This window comes from Amblyomma americanum, chromosome 2 (assembly GCF_052857255.1).
Source record: "Amblyomma americanum isolate KBUSLIRL-KWMA chromosome 2, ASM5285725v1, whole genome shotgun sequence".
Taxonomy (NCBI): domain Eukaryota; kingdom Metazoa; phylum Arthropoda; class Arachnida; order Ixodida; family Ixodidae; genus Amblyomma; species Amblyomma americanum.
Window position 1 is genome coordinate 80,707,150 of NC_135498.1, and position 16,780 is coordinate 80,723,929.

At 53.3% G+C, this 16,780-nt stretch overlaps 1 protein-coding gene across 1 annotated transcript in view; it reads right to left on the reverse strand.

Moving 5' to 3' along the window:
• LOC144121497 (tetratricopeptide repeat protein 28-like) overlaps nucleotides 1-15,837 on the reverse strand; it is a 104,077-nt gene extending 88,240 nt beyond the window's left edge. Inside the window, exon 1 of the mRNA XM_077654727.1 lies at nucleotides 15,410-15,837. Coding sequence (XP_077510853.1) covers nucleotides 15,410-15,442 — 33 coding nt within the window. The 5' untranslated portion in view covers nucleotides 15,443-15,837. The remainder of the gene's footprint in view (nucleotides 1-15,409) is intronic.
• Nucleotides 15,838-16,780: the final 943 nt, after the last annotated feature.

Sequence of the window (16,780 nt, forward strand, 5' to 3'; positions counted from 1 at the left end):
GTGGGAGCACGTACAACCGCCGCCATGAGTTTATGCAACACGAGTTTGGCGAAGACGTTCCATTTGATTTCTTTAGGCATCCCTGCACGGGGCGCATTGCCTGAGTGCCAGTGGTGCGTCGTGTAATTCGCAGATTCAGAATAAGGCTGCGTATGTACTTTATTTCAGGCTGCGTACAAGACGGCGATTTAATATAATAATAATTGGTTTGGGGGGGGGGGGGGGAGGAAATGGCGCAGTATCTGTCTCATATATCGTTGGACACCTGAACTGCGCCGTAAGGGAAGGAATAAAGGAAGGAGTGAAAGAAGAAAGGAAGAAGAGGTGCCGTAGTGGAGGGCTCCGGATTAATTTCGACCACCTGGGAATCTTGAACGTGCACCGACATCGCACAGCACACGGGCGCCTTAGCGTTTTGCCTCCATAAAGACGCAGCCGCCGCGGTCGGGTTCGAACCCGGGAACTCCGGATCAGTAGTCGAGCGCCCTAATCACTGAGCCACCGCGGCGGGGCAAGACGGCGATTAAATTTAATTTTGTTTTAAACTTTCTCCTCTAATATCGCGTTCCGCGAACTTCCATTCTCTACCATACTAGGTGCGTTTAGTTAAGCGTTCGTAAAGACCAACATGTCACCTAGGATGACAAAGCTTAGACGAAAGTAAATGTGCGCTCAGTGTTCGGCATCTTGTTTGCTGTAAAATGAAATGGTTAATAGGTGGTATCCCACGGAACAGCAATTGTCTCAATTCTCGCTGGACACCCGAACCGCATCGCGAGAAAGCGGCGTAGAAGGCGGTGAAAGAAAGAAAGAAAGAAAGAAGGAAGGAAGGAAGGAAGGAAGGAAGGAAGGAAGGAAGGAAGGAAGGAAGGAAGGAAGGAAGGAAGGAAGGAAGGAAGGAAGGAAGGAAGGGAGGGAGGGCACCGTAGTGAAGGGCTTTCGAATAACTTTGCCGACCGGTCGGGGCTCTTTAACGTGCACTCACGTATGTACAGCACAGCATGTGGGCGTGTCTTGCGTTTCACCTCCATTTAAATGCGGTCGCCGCCGTCGCCGGGATTCGCTCCCACAACCTCGTATTCGGTCTAAAGCCGCTGATCCTAGCCTCGCGGCGGGTGCTTTCGAAGAAGAATTGCGGAGTCTACGTGTACGGGCTAAACCTGCGACATGCCGCGAAGCAACGCGACGCACACGTCGCATGCAACGTCAGGTCTAAAAAATACACACTTCGCACACAGCCCGGATTTGGACACAGGGCGTTTGAATGTAGACACTTGATTGCCTCTGTGAAAAAAAAATAAAAACGCAAATATTTAGGCCGGTGCCCGAGCGAACGCTGATGCGATTATGCACACATGATGCGCGCAGAGAGGAATGCACAGCGAATGCGGAGCAAACTCTTCTTTATGGGAAAAAAGAGGGGGGGGGGGGGGGGGGGGGGGGGGGAGTAAAATTGGGAATGGTCGATGCAGAGGAGGAGGATCTGAGCCGAGCGCTTCCCCGGGGGAACACAATAAAGCGGTGGTGCTTGAGCCATTTTTTTTTCTAAATGTGCCACCAAAATGGACACAAAAAAGAAGAATAAAAAGAAAAAGGACGCAGGTCGCATAAGAGAGCAAGGTCTATCCCCACACATAGCATGGCAGTGAGCTCCAACAAAGTTCTCCTCATGCGTATATAACGGAAAGAGCGAACCACAAGAGGCTGACCTGCACCTCCGCGAGCGTAAGGTATAATAGGTCTGTCTATACATGCTATACTCGTTCGCGGTTCTGCGCTGTGCACGCGTCGAGGTAGCTCTCGTCATTGTTATGCGAGCACCCCCTGTCGGCGGCCGAGTGCGGACACAAGAGACGGGGGGGCCGTTGACGCGTCTGGCGGCGGCGGACAAAGTCACAAAGCCGCACAGTGCAAGAGGAGGGCACAGCCAGCCAGCCACCTTCATTTGTCAATCTGCTTGAATCAAGCGCGCCCGCCCGGCAGGGTCAAGGAGGAGGCGGGGGGCAAGAGGAATGCCTTTGCGAGAGGCAGAGTATGAGAGTATGTATGTATGCATAGGGCACACACTCCGCTATATGCGCAAAGCTGTCGACACGTGTACAAGGGACTGAGCGCTGCCACAAGAGCTTTGCGGCTGAGTCGCTTGTTCAGCAGCCGGCGGTTGGCGGGGTGAAGCTGTGGTGTCGAGCTGCTATTGCGACGGCGGCGCAGCTGAGTCGTTCCCTTGCGTCTGCTCAAGGTCTGCTAAAGTAGAGTATGCGCTGTAAGTGTCAAAAGGAATAGGGTCAGCGCAAGACACGAGGTGGAGCGACGTAGTACGGTAAACGACGACGATTAAACCGCTCCAAAGATTATGTAGCTCGCTCAGATTTGTTTCGAATTTACAGTGCACACGCACTACTATATACACTGTGCATGACATGCATCTGTAATTCTTCCTCGGCGGGCCCACGGAATGATGCCACGCTCCCCAACTTTTGTCCTGAGCAGAAGAGAAAGGACCGAAGTGGCCGATCCGAAAGCAGGTCGCCGTCACCACTCGACAGCGAGGAGGAAGGTGTGTGACGCACTGCACACCGTTCTCGTCTGCACTACCTCATGCTCCTTTCATCCGCGCTTCGTAGGTGATCCGCGTAGGCAGCCCGGACGGCCGAACGAGCGAAGCAGGGAAAAGAGGACACGGTGTCTCTGCCGTACACGCCTGTGCTGCGCCGCCTCCGTCCGGTCATCAGATGTGCACGCAGCGCGAGCAATGTGTCATTTGAAAGGCGATCCACGTACGGGCGCGTGCAAGGTGAAAGGGAACGCCATGCTGGCGCTCAAGAACCTAGTGTTTATTTGCATTTCCTCAGCGAATCACTAGGGGGGGAAAAGGCATTAAAAGAAAAAAAGACTGTGGACCCGCAGAACTACTTTCAAGGAGAAGAAAAAGAAGAGAACTGTACGCCCATCTTGCACTAAGACCGCACCGCTGCGGCTAGAGCATCCAACCGTTATGAGCGACCCAAATGTGCCTGCATCCCCGAGCACCACGTAAAACGCACCGGTGTTTTTGTTGTTGTTGCCTTGCATTTGGTACAGCCCCACCCCCCCTCCTCACAACCCTGGCCAAATAAATGCTGGGCCTTCGCAGTAGTGAAACGCATGAAAGAAAGGTGTCACCCAGCTCGCGACCCGAGCAGCTTGGGGAGTGATCACCGACTACTGCAAATGCTAATAATAACGGTCACTTTCAGACGGACCCCCCCCCCTGGGGACCAGAACAGCTCGAAGTGTTCCTCTACTCTTTCCTTCCTTTCCCGAGCTTGACCGCATTCCCTCTTCCTTGTAAAAACGCGGAATCGACACTCGGACTCCCTCCATGTACTTCCGCACCGTGCGGCGCAGAAGAACACCTCTTCCTGCACGGTGTCAGCGCGGGAAGAAAAAGCAGAGGTGTATATAGTACAAGACACCACGTGCGTGCTTCACATACACGCACGCTGAGCAGGGTGTAAGCGGGCATACACATACACGTGCAAAGCCTGTCGGGCACCTGTTTGTCTCCGCCAGAAGAAACAGATCTCACGTCCCAGTTGTCGCCGTAATAACACCGACCGCGAGCAGCACTGCCTGGTCACTCGTCGCCGCGTGAAGGAGGAGGAGGAAAAAGTGCATCCCGTACCGCATTTCTAACGTTGCAGAATCCCGTTTGTACGCTCGGAACTGCATTTCTTTCTCCGCTCTTCGCGGAATGCCTCTCCGAGGCGTTGTTTCGGAACGACTCGTTTTGTTTCTTATTTCCTTCGGTCCTCCGCCACTGGTCGCTGCTCCGGGTGACGTAATCATCGGAGACGACGTCACGATGGTCGCGGTAGAACCACGCCCACGATGTCACTCGCTGGCATAGACACGTCCCACGCCCGTGTCGCATCGGAGCCGACGAATGACAGAGCACGACGACGCGTTTGATCAACGTCACCTTAATTCACCACTTACACTGAGTCTAGGTGGTGTTGGTCTGACACGCCCGGCGAGCTCTATCGGCGCTAATCCGTTTTCCGGAAAGAAACTGTGCGGCGGTTGTACGAAGAATTGGCGGAGCCCGCTCTCCGTGACACGGCCGGACTGGAGGCGGCGGCACAGCGCCAGGACCAGACCGGCCGTGTCTGTGATTGGACGTTTGCTTTCCCACCTCCGGTTCTTTTCGTCACGACTCACGTCAAGGCCACATGAAATGAAAATGGCATTAGCCGTCACAAAATCAAGCGCGCGCTTGGCTCTAGTAGTCAACGGTCGCGGCGAGTGCACTTCTACGGAGGCGAAACGCAAAAACGCCCGCGTATACACGCAGCCCGCAGGCATCTATCTACAGCGGTCATGTTCCGGTTTAGGCACGAGTTATTATTCTATTTGGAGTACACAGTGACAGCTGCGCCTGAAAGCGCCCGCTGCACAACAAGGTATACACAGAGGGTGAAGGATGACGTCTAGACGGTCCGCGACGGAAGCCAGTGGCGCAAAGCACCCCCCTCCCGTTGGCCACCTGTCGCGACGCGCGGGCCAGTATGTACGCCACGACCGGCGATAGTTCCGGCTCGTCCGCATATAGCCGCCTGCTAGCCTAGCAGCACGTGGTCGAGGCCCAAAGGGGAAGACCCTTCACCACCGGGGCGGCGGCCCACCGAAAGGAACACACAGAGAAGAGGCCTCCCATTGTGGCCAAGTTATGGCCGCCGCTGCCGGCGGCTCCTCCGCAACACGTGCATTACACCTTCCTCCGCGTATGCAAGCGTGTGTAACGCACCGCCCCGCATGTGGAGCGCGTTCGTGGGAAAGCGGAAAAATAAAGGAGAAAGGGTCGCTGGTGGGAGCGCGTGCTATCCGCTGTACAGGCAGCGAGGGAAGGCGACGACGGGCGATATAAAGACGTCAAAAGACAAGCAGGACGTTTCGGACAGACGGGCAGCCCTCCGCACGCAGCGACGGGAGAGGAGGACGCGCCAAAGGACGATCGGACTTGCGCTGCACACAAGCCGACTCCACCGCTGGGTGCAGCACCTTGTTTGGGAACGATTCGTTTTGTTTTTTTGTTTCCTTCGGTCCTCTGCCATTGATCGGGTTTGTTGGTGCATGTGTATGTGTGGCGCTGTAGGGCGCGTTTTGTGTCGCTAGCTCCTCGCTCTCGCTTGTCGACGTAATTGTTGGCGGACATGTAACGTTCGCATCACGTGCCTCCTCCGACGACTAACTATACACGGGTCGTCTCGAGGATATATTGGCGCGACACGCACACTGTGCTCGCAGGTTGTAGCGTATGTCGTCGCCCATCTGCTGCCGCCGTCAAGAGGAGAAAGATGGCGAAGGATCGTTTTCGTTCAACTACTGTTGCTGCTGCTGACACCGGCGGTGGCTGACAGCTAATTGGCGACGTTTCGGAAAACTCTCTCTCTCTCTCCACTTGGCTTTGGAGGCAAACGAAAAGAGGTGTATAGACTTGCTGTGCTCATTTCTCCCGATACTTCCCGGACACTTTGCCGTTGATGGACGTATGTAGAACAGGAGAGAGAGAGAGAGAGAGTTTCAGCGGCAATCAGACAGCTCGACTTTTGGTCGTTCCGACCAAGCGATATAGCGTAGTGACTCGTCTTGGGTGCTGGACGTGCTTCCTAGCGCCCTCCCCAGATGAAAGTGGAACCGGAGGAAACAAACTCACACATGCGTTTGAAGCAACAAAATGTTCGATCTGATGAGGAGATGACTCCTAAGGGTCTTTATTTCCGATGTCCATGTGTCTTCAGCAAATAGTTGCGCAGCTCTTCTGCTACAGAGTTACTGCAGCTGGTAGGAAATTGAATAGCGACCGTTGAGCCTAATACGGGTTCTTTATGACCAAACAGGTCTCGAAATATATCTCTCTTGTTAGCGAAAAGAACCAATTTCATGGCAGCTGCTTTCGAGCGCGTGGAGCTGCTTGCAACAGCGGCGCCACGTACGTGCAATTTTCTTTGACGCCACAAGTGGTTGCTTCATCATGAACTAATCACGCGCGCAACCTGTACACATTTCTTATTGTGTAAACAGTTTGTGTATATTACCTCTCCCCACTATCACCTCTTCCTGTCCCCTCACCTCTTTGATTTTATTTCTCCATTCTGCCTGCTGTCCTTTATTTCCGCTGCCCCAGCTCAGGTGCTTCAGTATCGATGGCGGATGCCGGGGCTATCAAAAATCTTTTCCTTCCTTTTTACTATTATTTTTAATAAAACCACTACCACCACCAGCAAGTGGTTGTTCCGGGTTGTGCTACAGCTGGCTCGCCTCCGAGACCGTCGATTAGTGTACAGCTCCGTCTCAAGTGTCGGAGGCCATATACGGCAAGAAACAGAGCCGCCATACCTAGCGCGCTTCGACATAGCGACGCGCGCGCCTCACCATTTTCGCCTTCTGGTCGTCCAACAATGCTTTACCCGATCGCCAAACACTCTTGCGCTACGACTGCCAATCTGTCCGGGCTTCCAGGAATGAATCTATCGAGTAAATGAAGTTCGAAGATGCATGGGCCGGATAGTTTATGCAACACGCATTTCTTTTAAATCTTTACGCGCATATGAGGAATAAAAATGGGGGGGGGGGGGTGTTCCGTGTGTTTTTTGAATTGCAAGTTTCTCGCTCGTTAGCACCCCCCTCCCAGCTGTCCTTTCTAATTTCCGCTTGGAAAAGGAACCGAGCACTCATCCGTCCAGGAGAAGCTCGAGCAAGCGCAATTGGCTAGTTGAGAAAAACAAGACAACAGCTAAGCGAGACGAAGGACAAGGGAAGAAACAGACACCACAAACGATGCGAACTGTAAGAGGAAGCTAGTTTGTTGAGTAGAAAAGCCGTCGTCGCGGCGCAAGCAGCAGGAGCAGCAGCAGGAGTGACTCGATGCTAAGGGTGAGCTTCTTTCCTCCACCCCCACCTTCCTCGCTGCCACCCCACCAACACTCTCTCGACTGCGTACCCGCCAACACTGCAGCAGCACAGCGAGCCGCCGCCGCCTCCTCCAACCAACCAGCGCACACGGGCGACCTCTTCGGCGACCTTTCCTGGTTGATGAGGATGAGCCCAGGCCGCACGTAGTACGTACTGCACACAGCGCCGCGCGTCCACGTCACGAAGAGAAGACAGCGGATCCGTGCGCGGCTCGTCCCACCCCCCTTCCCGTGGCAGGTCCATCAGCCACCGAAGGCCGCCAGCCATCCGACCGACGGGAGGCAAGAGTTTCTCGCAAGACCAACAAGGACGAAGAGAGAAGAAAACACCACACGGAGCCCAGCGAAGAAGAACGGGAAGAAGAAGAAGGCGCCATCCGTCAGCGTTGCCTTGATAAATCGCGCCTCACACGGCGCGCCGAATAAGGCACCCTCGGAGCTCGCGCGCGCACACATTGATGGGATCCTTTAAGAGCTGGCGCGCGCCCGGTTAAGGAAGGAGCGCGCGTGAGCGCACACGCACGCACTGCAGTGCACAACGCGGGCGCAGAGCCGCGCAGCCCAGAGATCCTAATTTGATATGCGCCAAGCGCCGCCAATCTGCGCCGACGTCTGCTCGGCTGGCTGGCGGTGAGAAGAGCTCCGGAAGCAGCGGCATCGCAACGCCATCGCCGGCTTCGGCGAGGCCCGCTCCGTCGGTCATAAATGCAAAACGGTCTACTCGCCGGCGCTATTACCAGAGCCGAGGACTGTCTCTCACTATAACAGCGAGGGGCTATTGTGCGCGGAAACAGAGGCGAAGGGGGAGAATCCGCTTTGGTGGTGAGGGCGGCGATGAAGACCTTGTACCCCACCCCCTCTCCCTTTCCCAGTCAACCACAGCGGCCGTTGTGTCGCTACTTGGTTACGTGGAGCGGCCCTCGTAGAAGTCGACGAAAAGGGTGCAGCCCAGCCTGCGAAAGGCTCTCCTGCCTCCGCAGGCATATAGGACATGGCAGCGCTTAAAACAGGAAGGCTGCAGACTAGCGATGAGCGTGTAATAGATATGCAGCGTCACAAACGCGGAGGGAAAATGAACACAGGCGTCTGAAATACGATCACTGGAACTCGACACGGGAGCGCGAGTGTAAGGCTCCGCGACTGTCCGCGAGTTGAACGGAAACCCGAACATATATATATTATGTTCCGCTTTGCGGAGATCTCTTGGCCTGTTTCAAATTCCGAAGGATCGTGTTCCCGTGAAACCCGCAAGTCCTAAGGGGACTATGAGACTAAGAAGACAACAGGAACGAAGAACCAATCGTCACTGTCAGGTTGATGAGTGGGACACAGCGCAACGAAATGCAGTTTTGTTTCTTCTGTCTGTCCCGTGCGCTGGGCTACTGGACAGCCAAGCAACCGTGTCTGGAAGTCAATAGACAACCAAATGCTGGTGACGGGCGCACAGCGGTGTCGTCACACCACACACATCACGTCGCCAAGACACCGACGAGCCCAAGAGTTTACACCTCGATCACTTTCGCCTTCGCCGAAACACGGTCGCCGCAGCCAGGATCGAACCCGCGACGTTACGCTCAGAAGTCCAACACTGTCGGGAGCAAAAGTGTTTTATAACACTGGCGCTTCAGTTAGACTTGACTGCCACGTTCCTTTCGAGCAGCGCCTATACTGTCCAGACAGACTTGGAAGGGTGACCGCTTTCATCCAGAGGCATGGCCTTTACAGCTACAGCTTCCATGCGTGGCGCTCCAGCTGGGCGTAAACGACGAAATGCGCCACAAGAGCAGCGAGTCGCGCAACCGCGACTGTTGTATACCAATTCGGCACCCAACAGTACATACCTCGAAGTAAACAAAAAAAAAGGCAGAGAGAGAGAGAGAACTATATATCGGCCGGGCTTTGTCCAGCAAAGCGCGTGTCGCTTTACAAAGGGTATACGTATATGGCCTCGCACTAGTTTCGATACCGACCTGGTTAACAACTTGTTTCTCCCAGCAAACATAGCATAATGGAACACACTGACATGTTACATTTGGGAGACACTAACTCAACAAAAATTTTGGAAAACAGCTTGTGATTTCTATCTGACTAATTCTCTTTGTGTGTGTGTGTGTGTGTGTGTGTGTGTGTGTGTGTGTGTGTGTGTGTGTGTGTGTGTGTGTGTGTGTGTGTGTGTGTGTGTGTGTGTGTGTGTGTGTGTGTGTGTGTGTGTGTGTGTGTGTGTGTGTGTGCGTGTGTGTGTGTGTGTGAGAGAGAGAGAGAGAGAGAGAACGGTCCGTTCTGGCGTTTCTGCGCCTTTTTCCCCCCGCTTGTATTTTATCCTTCATTTACTTTCTTAAAGCTCGTACCCGGAGAATTTCCAAGCCCGTACTAGCTCGGCGAGTCTTTGCAGCTTAACAATAAAGCAAGTAAATTTGCTCCATTATATATGCCAATCCGCTTTTCTCGAAGCCGTAGCTCGCTATCGGATGATGAAACCTTGAGTGTGATTGCTGAACACTGCCGCTTTTTCTACGCAGCAGCAAACCGCACGCAACGCTTTTTCGCCGCTTCTCGGAGCATTCGGCGGGTGAGGCGTGACCTTGAGCCTCTCGAGGGCGCAAGCGTACCAGTCGCGGCCGGCGCGCTAATGAGGTGTATGCGCCGGCTGTATACACCCAGGATAATCGGCCAATGGGGCGACCAATCAGCGGTGATCGGAAGTGTGCTAAGTCGGAACGACGCGGAATCACATTTGAATGCGGCGATAAGTCAAAGGGGCGTTTCCCTCTTTTGCGTCTCCTGTGTAATCTCTAGCCGAGCGCACAGTAGCCGCTTTGGAAAGCTCTGCGAGCAGTGGTGTAAGGCCTTTTGTCTTGGCATGGGCTCCTTCGCCTGTCTTAGCTCGCGACACCCGCTCGAAGATATTTAGCAGGACGTAAAGTCCGCGCCTATAGGGCGTGTGAGCGTCCTGTCACCGCTCTAACCGATGCAGATAACAGAGTTTTATCACAGAGTCACTCTGTATGCCGCTATCGCATATTGCTGCCGTATATTAACGCGATAGCGTTAAAGGCCCCTTTACCCAGAAAGTCCGGCATCGGCGTTGCGAGCGGAAAATAGGGTGGCATAGGGTGGAACAGTTGGCCACCCGCCGGAGAAGCAACCTAGGTGGGCCACCTATAGTTCACGTGACCTTGTGCCGTCACCACAACCTGCCCACCGGATTGTGAGCAAACTCACCACCGTGGCAGGTGGCTGTTAAATTAATGACTGATCGCGAGAGGTTGCTCGGGAAGGACTCCCAGGGACCTACGAGTGCAAAGTTGGTAATGACGAATTGCGCATATACGGACATTTGCTCATTAACGCTATTGCGTCATATCCTTGGGGAGGAGCTTGAGTGTCCCCACCCTCTAGTTTTCCTACCGTATATCGCTACCGCCATCTACGTATGCACTGTCGGCGGCTGGGGAGTAGGACTACACGGTAGCAGCGCAAGGTAACGCAATGCTAAAGATTTCTGATTTTACCCGCCGCGGTGACTCAGTCGTTAGAGCGCTCGGCTACTGATCCGGAGTTCCCGGGTTCGAACCCGACCGCGGCGGCTGCGTTTTTATGGAGGAAAAACGCTAAGGCGCCCGTGTGCTGTGCGATGTCAGTGCACGTTAAAGATCCCCAGGTGGTCGAAATTACTCCGGAGCCCTCCACTACGGCACCTCTCTCTTCCTTTCTTCTTTCACTCCCGCCTTTATCCATTCCCTTACGGCGCGGTTCAGGTGTCCAACGATATATGAGCCAGATACTGCGCCATTTCCTTTCCCCCAAAAACCAATTATTATTATTATTATTATTATTATTATTATTATTATTATTATTATTATTATTATTATTATTATTATTATTATTAAAGATTTCTGATGCGCAGTTTGCGCCTACCGCTAGAGGTCATAACTGTAGCAGCTTGCCGAAACGTCGCTTCTATTCACGCCCCGCACAAGTCAGAGCTACCGTTCCGACTGATAAGTGCCGCATCTGAATACTCCTGTCCTTATCGCATGTTACAGGACAGACAGTATGGGTAAGATTTTAGTGGATGATGCGGGTCTATTTGCCTTTAATACTGGCGAGCAAGAGGGGAAGAAAAGTAGAAGTAAACGAAACAAGCTAACCTAACTGAGTAAGAATTTCTTTCCGGCATAGGCTGAGGCGTCGGCCAGAGTCGACGTGCTCTACACGATCTCTCGTAGTATTTTCTAAATATTAATTATTGATTATGTAGAAAGTTAACTAGGACATGGCAGGAAAGTAATGAATTAGTCACAGATATCCACGTGCCCAGTACCGTCCGCTTAGGCTGCAGGTAATCCAATCTCAAGGAATGCAGTCTGTTCCTATATTGTAACGTCCTTACGGAAATTTGCATCGAATGCGGCGAAACACCCTGTACATGGTCCGCTGCCCTGCAATAGCCGAAGATATTGATCCTGTCCACTGGGAATTCCGACGCGACAAGGCTGCCGTCAACGCAATAAGCGGATAAACGCAACACCCGACGAAGTGTGACCAAACGTTTCACGTCGCGGTCTCGGGTTCATTCAACGAGCGGCCATGTGCATCTATAGGAAGTAAACGGGCGGGGCATTTGTTATTTCCAACTTCTTTAGTTTCCCCCGAGGGAGAGAGAACGATTGGGGGATCGGCAGACAGGCCTTCAGTTTCCAGATTTAGAGACGGGCCGCATAAAACCATAGTGGTGCGAAAATACGCATCTTCCGCTGCGGTGCATGTATGCGGGACGCATATATCAGTTATCGATGCATAAGAAAAGACGGCCGTAGGTGATAAAACGGTTAATGGGTTTCTGAGCGTCAAATAAACAGTTCTGGCTATATAATACGAAGTACGATGCAGTGGAAGGCTCCAGTTTAATTTAGGCCCACTTGGGTTTTAGTGCGATAGCACTTATAGTGGCCATTTCCCGCATCTAGCCGTTGTGTGTTTGTTTGTCTGCCTGTTTGTCAGAAGCCGGTTTTGTGGCAGGTCCCGCCGATGGCAGCACCAGCCCTAGAAGGGCAGTGGCGCATCGCTTGACCACTGCGCCAGGAGAGCTAGGAGGGATCCCAAGGACATATGAATGTAGATCTAGAATAACCAATTCCGCATATGTTGACATTAACCCATTATCGCTATCCGAACAACTGCCACCTGCGAACCCTGGATCTGAACATGGAACAGGAAAAAAAAAAACGAACTGCCAGCGCACCTAATTCGCATTTGGCCTAACTACGCTAATCGATCGTCATTTCTCTTTCAATGTGCACAGAAACCTCAAGTATACCAAGCTTACCTCAAGAGATACTTGCGCCGCGTCTTCGGAGACAGCGCGTATTGTTGGGCATGAATAAAAGACTGTAGGAGGTACAGTTGACGGATAAAGTTTGAGGGCTGCGTTTTCTTAGGGAGGCGGAGGAAACGCCTATTGAAACACTGTAGTGACTTGGGAAAGGGAGGTGGGGATGGATGCTGCACTGGGTACCAGTCTCTATTCCGGGGCGCCATTGGCATCTGCCGCTTCCCGAGTCCGAGCTCTCTGAGCCATGGGCCCGCTGGGCCTCCAGGTCCTATAGCTGTACAGGGCCGCCTCCCAGCACTCCCTAGTTGGCTGACTTATAACTGTCTATATATGTGTAAAGCTGAACCTCGTTCTAACGAATTTGAAGGGGCCCTGCGATTACTTCGTTGTCGCCATAACTTCGTTACAGCCCGTTTTGACCGATTTTCCAAGGGGAATTGTCATTCCTTCGTTATGAACCGTTTTGTTTTAACGAGGTTCGACTGCACCAGTGCCTCGAGCAACACGTTCGTGTGCGTTGCTTACAAAAGGAGGGCGCTGGCTTCGAAATCAACACTATAGGACGTCATAAGCAGAAACATTTAAATAAGAACAGTGTGAAACAGCTCTCTTCTAGGAAGTGACGGCAGTGCGGATAATTTTCACGGTGAGGTGATTTTTCTATGTCCACGCGCAGCAGCATTCTAGCCTCGATAGAGGCTAGTGAGTCCCTGCGCGAAAGATGTGTATGGAAGATCTCACAAAGCGTGCATAATACACTACTGGAAGAACTTAAGTACGTAAGGGAACCTAAGAATTTGTTCAAGCGTGGTACATATACCGACAGTATAAACTACGTTCCAGGCGCTACCGCTGTTTGTATTGCGCGGCTTCAGAGGTTATTTTCGGACACGGGGCGATACGCACGGGTGCTTGCGCACGTTCCGTAAACGCGCGCTTCTTCATTGTTGGATTAAACGGCACAAATTTTTGGTTGTAGTGAACGTGTTGACTATTACGACGCCGTCGCTTCTTTGCCCTTTTTTTTTTGCGAATGTAAATCTGCCTCGGCACATCAGTTTTCCGTCGCGAAACTTTCACAAGGCAAATAAATGCAAGAACCCTCGGCCGTCGCAAAATTCACGCGGCCTCAGAAACGTGTTTCTTTAATGTTTCAGACACTCACACAAACTCCGTCCCTAATGAAGTCCGTCTTCCACAAACGTGAGCCGAACGGAAATATGCAGACAGGGGACAAAAATAAATAAATAAAATTTAAAAATCAAACATCACGTCAGGGCGCTGACCAAGAGCGGTGAAGCCGTGCTCGAAAATTTGCACTCGTGTCCTCGCTAACGCCGTATTAGACGCTCTGAGAGAAATTCTCCGGGGTTACGACTTCGTCGACAAACTCGGATGGTTCTTCTTGCGATAGCTGGTTCCCATTGCAACGGGGGATAGAAGTTAAAGCATTCTTCTGTCCAGGATAAATTGTCTTCTCATCCGTCAAATACTTCTACATCATCTTCTCTCGAAGTCACCTGGACATCATGGATATAACCCATCCTCGCAACAACGCGGGTATGATACGTGTATATGCACCAATGTACCGTGTATACGGCGTACTCCTATAAAGAAGTGGCTGCTCTTATTGTGACCCAGGCGACAAAACAAAAATGCAGACACGAGAAAGACCTGAGAATGCCGACGTATAATGCATGCCAGCGTTAAAAACAGTACAGCAAAAGAGGCAGAGACAAGCACAAAGCAACAAGACCAGGTTTCGCAGGTAACGGGTCTTGAAACAACGCGTCCATCTAACCTGATCCCCCCTACCGGAACGATCACCAGCTCAGCATTCTGCGTTACTAGTAGTGACAGTGACGGCGTAAGGAACCGCCCAATCTCCTTGCATCGCCGAAGTTGAGGTTGAAGCGGTGCCAAAAGCGGCGAGCCAGACCTCGCAGATTCCGCGGCCGGGAGACAGTTTCGTATAGCTCTCTGGCCGATTCGAACCCAACCGAACCAAGCAGACGACTATCGAGAGCTCTGCGAGACGCCATCGACGCGCCTGATCTAACCTGATCTCCCCAGACAGCGCGGTCACATCGAGGCGGCAATTTACGTCACTCGAAAATGGCAGCGCACGTTAAGGATCACCCTAATCTCGCCGCGCTGTAATCGACGCGAACACCGGCGCAGGCAGATGATTCCTGGAGGAGGCCGCGAGACAGTTTCGCAGACGACGGTATCCGGCGAAGAAGCCAGAGAGCGGCTGTACTACCTTTCCAGCCAGGCAGCGCACACAGACGCACAATAGGGCCACAAACCACCGCAAGCTGTCAGTCACAGGGCGAAATGATCGCGGAGCGCCCCATCGCGCGCCTTGGAGCAATCAGGTCGGAATTTCAGGTATGAATGAAGTGGCGGTGCCTCGCGTCTCGTCCTCCTCGCCTGGCGAGGAACGGGCTGCCCTGCCCGAGGAGGCGAGAGACGGCGGCGGCGGCAGAGGAATGCGCCACCCGCGACAGCCTCCCATCACCGACTTCGCGGCCCGTAAATATAGGAGGGCTTCCGCTGCACGCCGGGCCAACTCTGCACAACGCAGCTAGGCGCGCAGCGCGCAGGTGGGAGCTGGCCACGGGGGTTGCGTAACCGTGAAAACCACCGCAAACGAAGGCGTTCTAGAGCCTTCTAATGACCAGTATGCAAACCGGACGAGGCTGGCCGGACATGCGAAGCAAAAGCGGGCGACAAAAACAAGGGGCGACGAAGGTTTACGCTCATCACTGTGTTAAAGTGAGTCGTGCCAACTCGAGTATGCTGTGTCTGCCTGGACCAGCAAACGAAACATTCGCGTGCCCTCCTTCAGCACCCCCAGTGTACAAACTGAGGGGCTAGCTCAACGGCGACCAACGAGTGTGCGCGCATTTTGCGAGTAAGAGGGCAAGGTCACGGCAAGAATTGTCAAACGCAATGTCTCGGTCGATCCGTGACCGAGAGCAAGCTCCGAGCATGCCACCTATAAATAGCTCGGCGCACTCCTCGCTCCTTCCGATAGGGAGCTCTCGGAGGAGCAGCAACAGGTGTGGCGGGGCGCCGACCTCGTCGTGTCAGTGAGCGCATGCTGCTCGTCACTCACCTGCTCGATGTCACGCTGCGACAGCGTCTCCATGCTGCCGGGCTCCGCGGGTACGGAGAGACGCGCTGCAACACGATGCGGCCGCGCCGTCTCACACTCATGCTGGGCCCGGTGCGCCGAGGAGAAGGCGGCTCGTCGCTCGCCGTGCCGTGCCGCCGGCGATGCACAAGAACGTGTCCCGGCGACGCAGGATCGCGGCCTCTGCTGCGGCCGATGATGCTCTCCAGGCGGCAGCCATGTTTGCAGGCATTTCAGAGCGAGTCGCGTGCGGCCAGCGACGCGCCGCGGCTAGTGCCGCCTCCGGATCCCCACGGCGCCGACCCGCTGTCTTCTGTCATCGTTGCCCCCACCAAGCACACACCGAAGCACCGCCGAGGATCACACACAAAAACAGACAATACGTCAGGAGCGCCGCTGCGCTCGCCACTGCCACTACTACTGGCGGCGGCTGCTGCTGCCGAGGGGAAAACGAGAAAGGTGCTGCAAGGGGGCGGGCACGGGGGCCGCACGCGGCATTTCGGCGAGGACCAGCAAGGGCAGGCCGGTGAGCGGGCAGAGGGGGTCGAAACGTCACCAACGTCACGACTGCGCGGCTTCTCAAAAACGGGTGGAGCAGAAGCCTCCTGCTAGCAAATAGCTATGGTGGAGACCAAGTTCACCGCTGCAAAGCGGTTGGCGCTGTAATCGGGAAAGACGTACGCATTACCAGGCATGACGCAGACGGTCTAGAATAGCGAAGCACTGCAGACGGGTAGACTGATTGTACTAGGTCGAACCTCGTTATAACTAAACGGTTTATAACAAAATATTGGATATAACGAACGAATAACACACTTTGGAAGCTCAATCAATATGGGCTATAACGAAGCTACGGCTATAACGAAGTGAAAGCCGGGCCCCTTCAGCTTCGTTATAACGAGGCTCAGATTGTAACTTCTAGGAAATCGGTTGTAGCTTGCAATCATTCATTATGAAAATGCAGCGCTGGCTTGCCAACAGGTCTTGCGATCATGTTTTGTCTTTTATCCTCTTCTGCGTCATATCCGTTAGCGCCATTTTTTTTCAACAATACCGATTCGTCTGTCCAAAACGTAACAACGCACGGGAGGTACAAGCACTCATGGGCCTCTGGGGTACTTCGGTGCAGATTAGTCTGGGGTTACTTCACCTTATTGTGAAGATGAAAGTGTTCGCGTCCAGTGCCGCTCTTTACCTGTTTGTCTTGCAGCGTTGGCTGAACGAATAATGCCAAGAGGTGTAACCAGAGCTACATGCTCCGAAGTTGTCTGAAGTGAAAATGATCTGCAGCGAAAATTTATAGTTTGTATGATTAACGACGAGGCATTCCAGCGATTAGCATCAGGTGAAGCT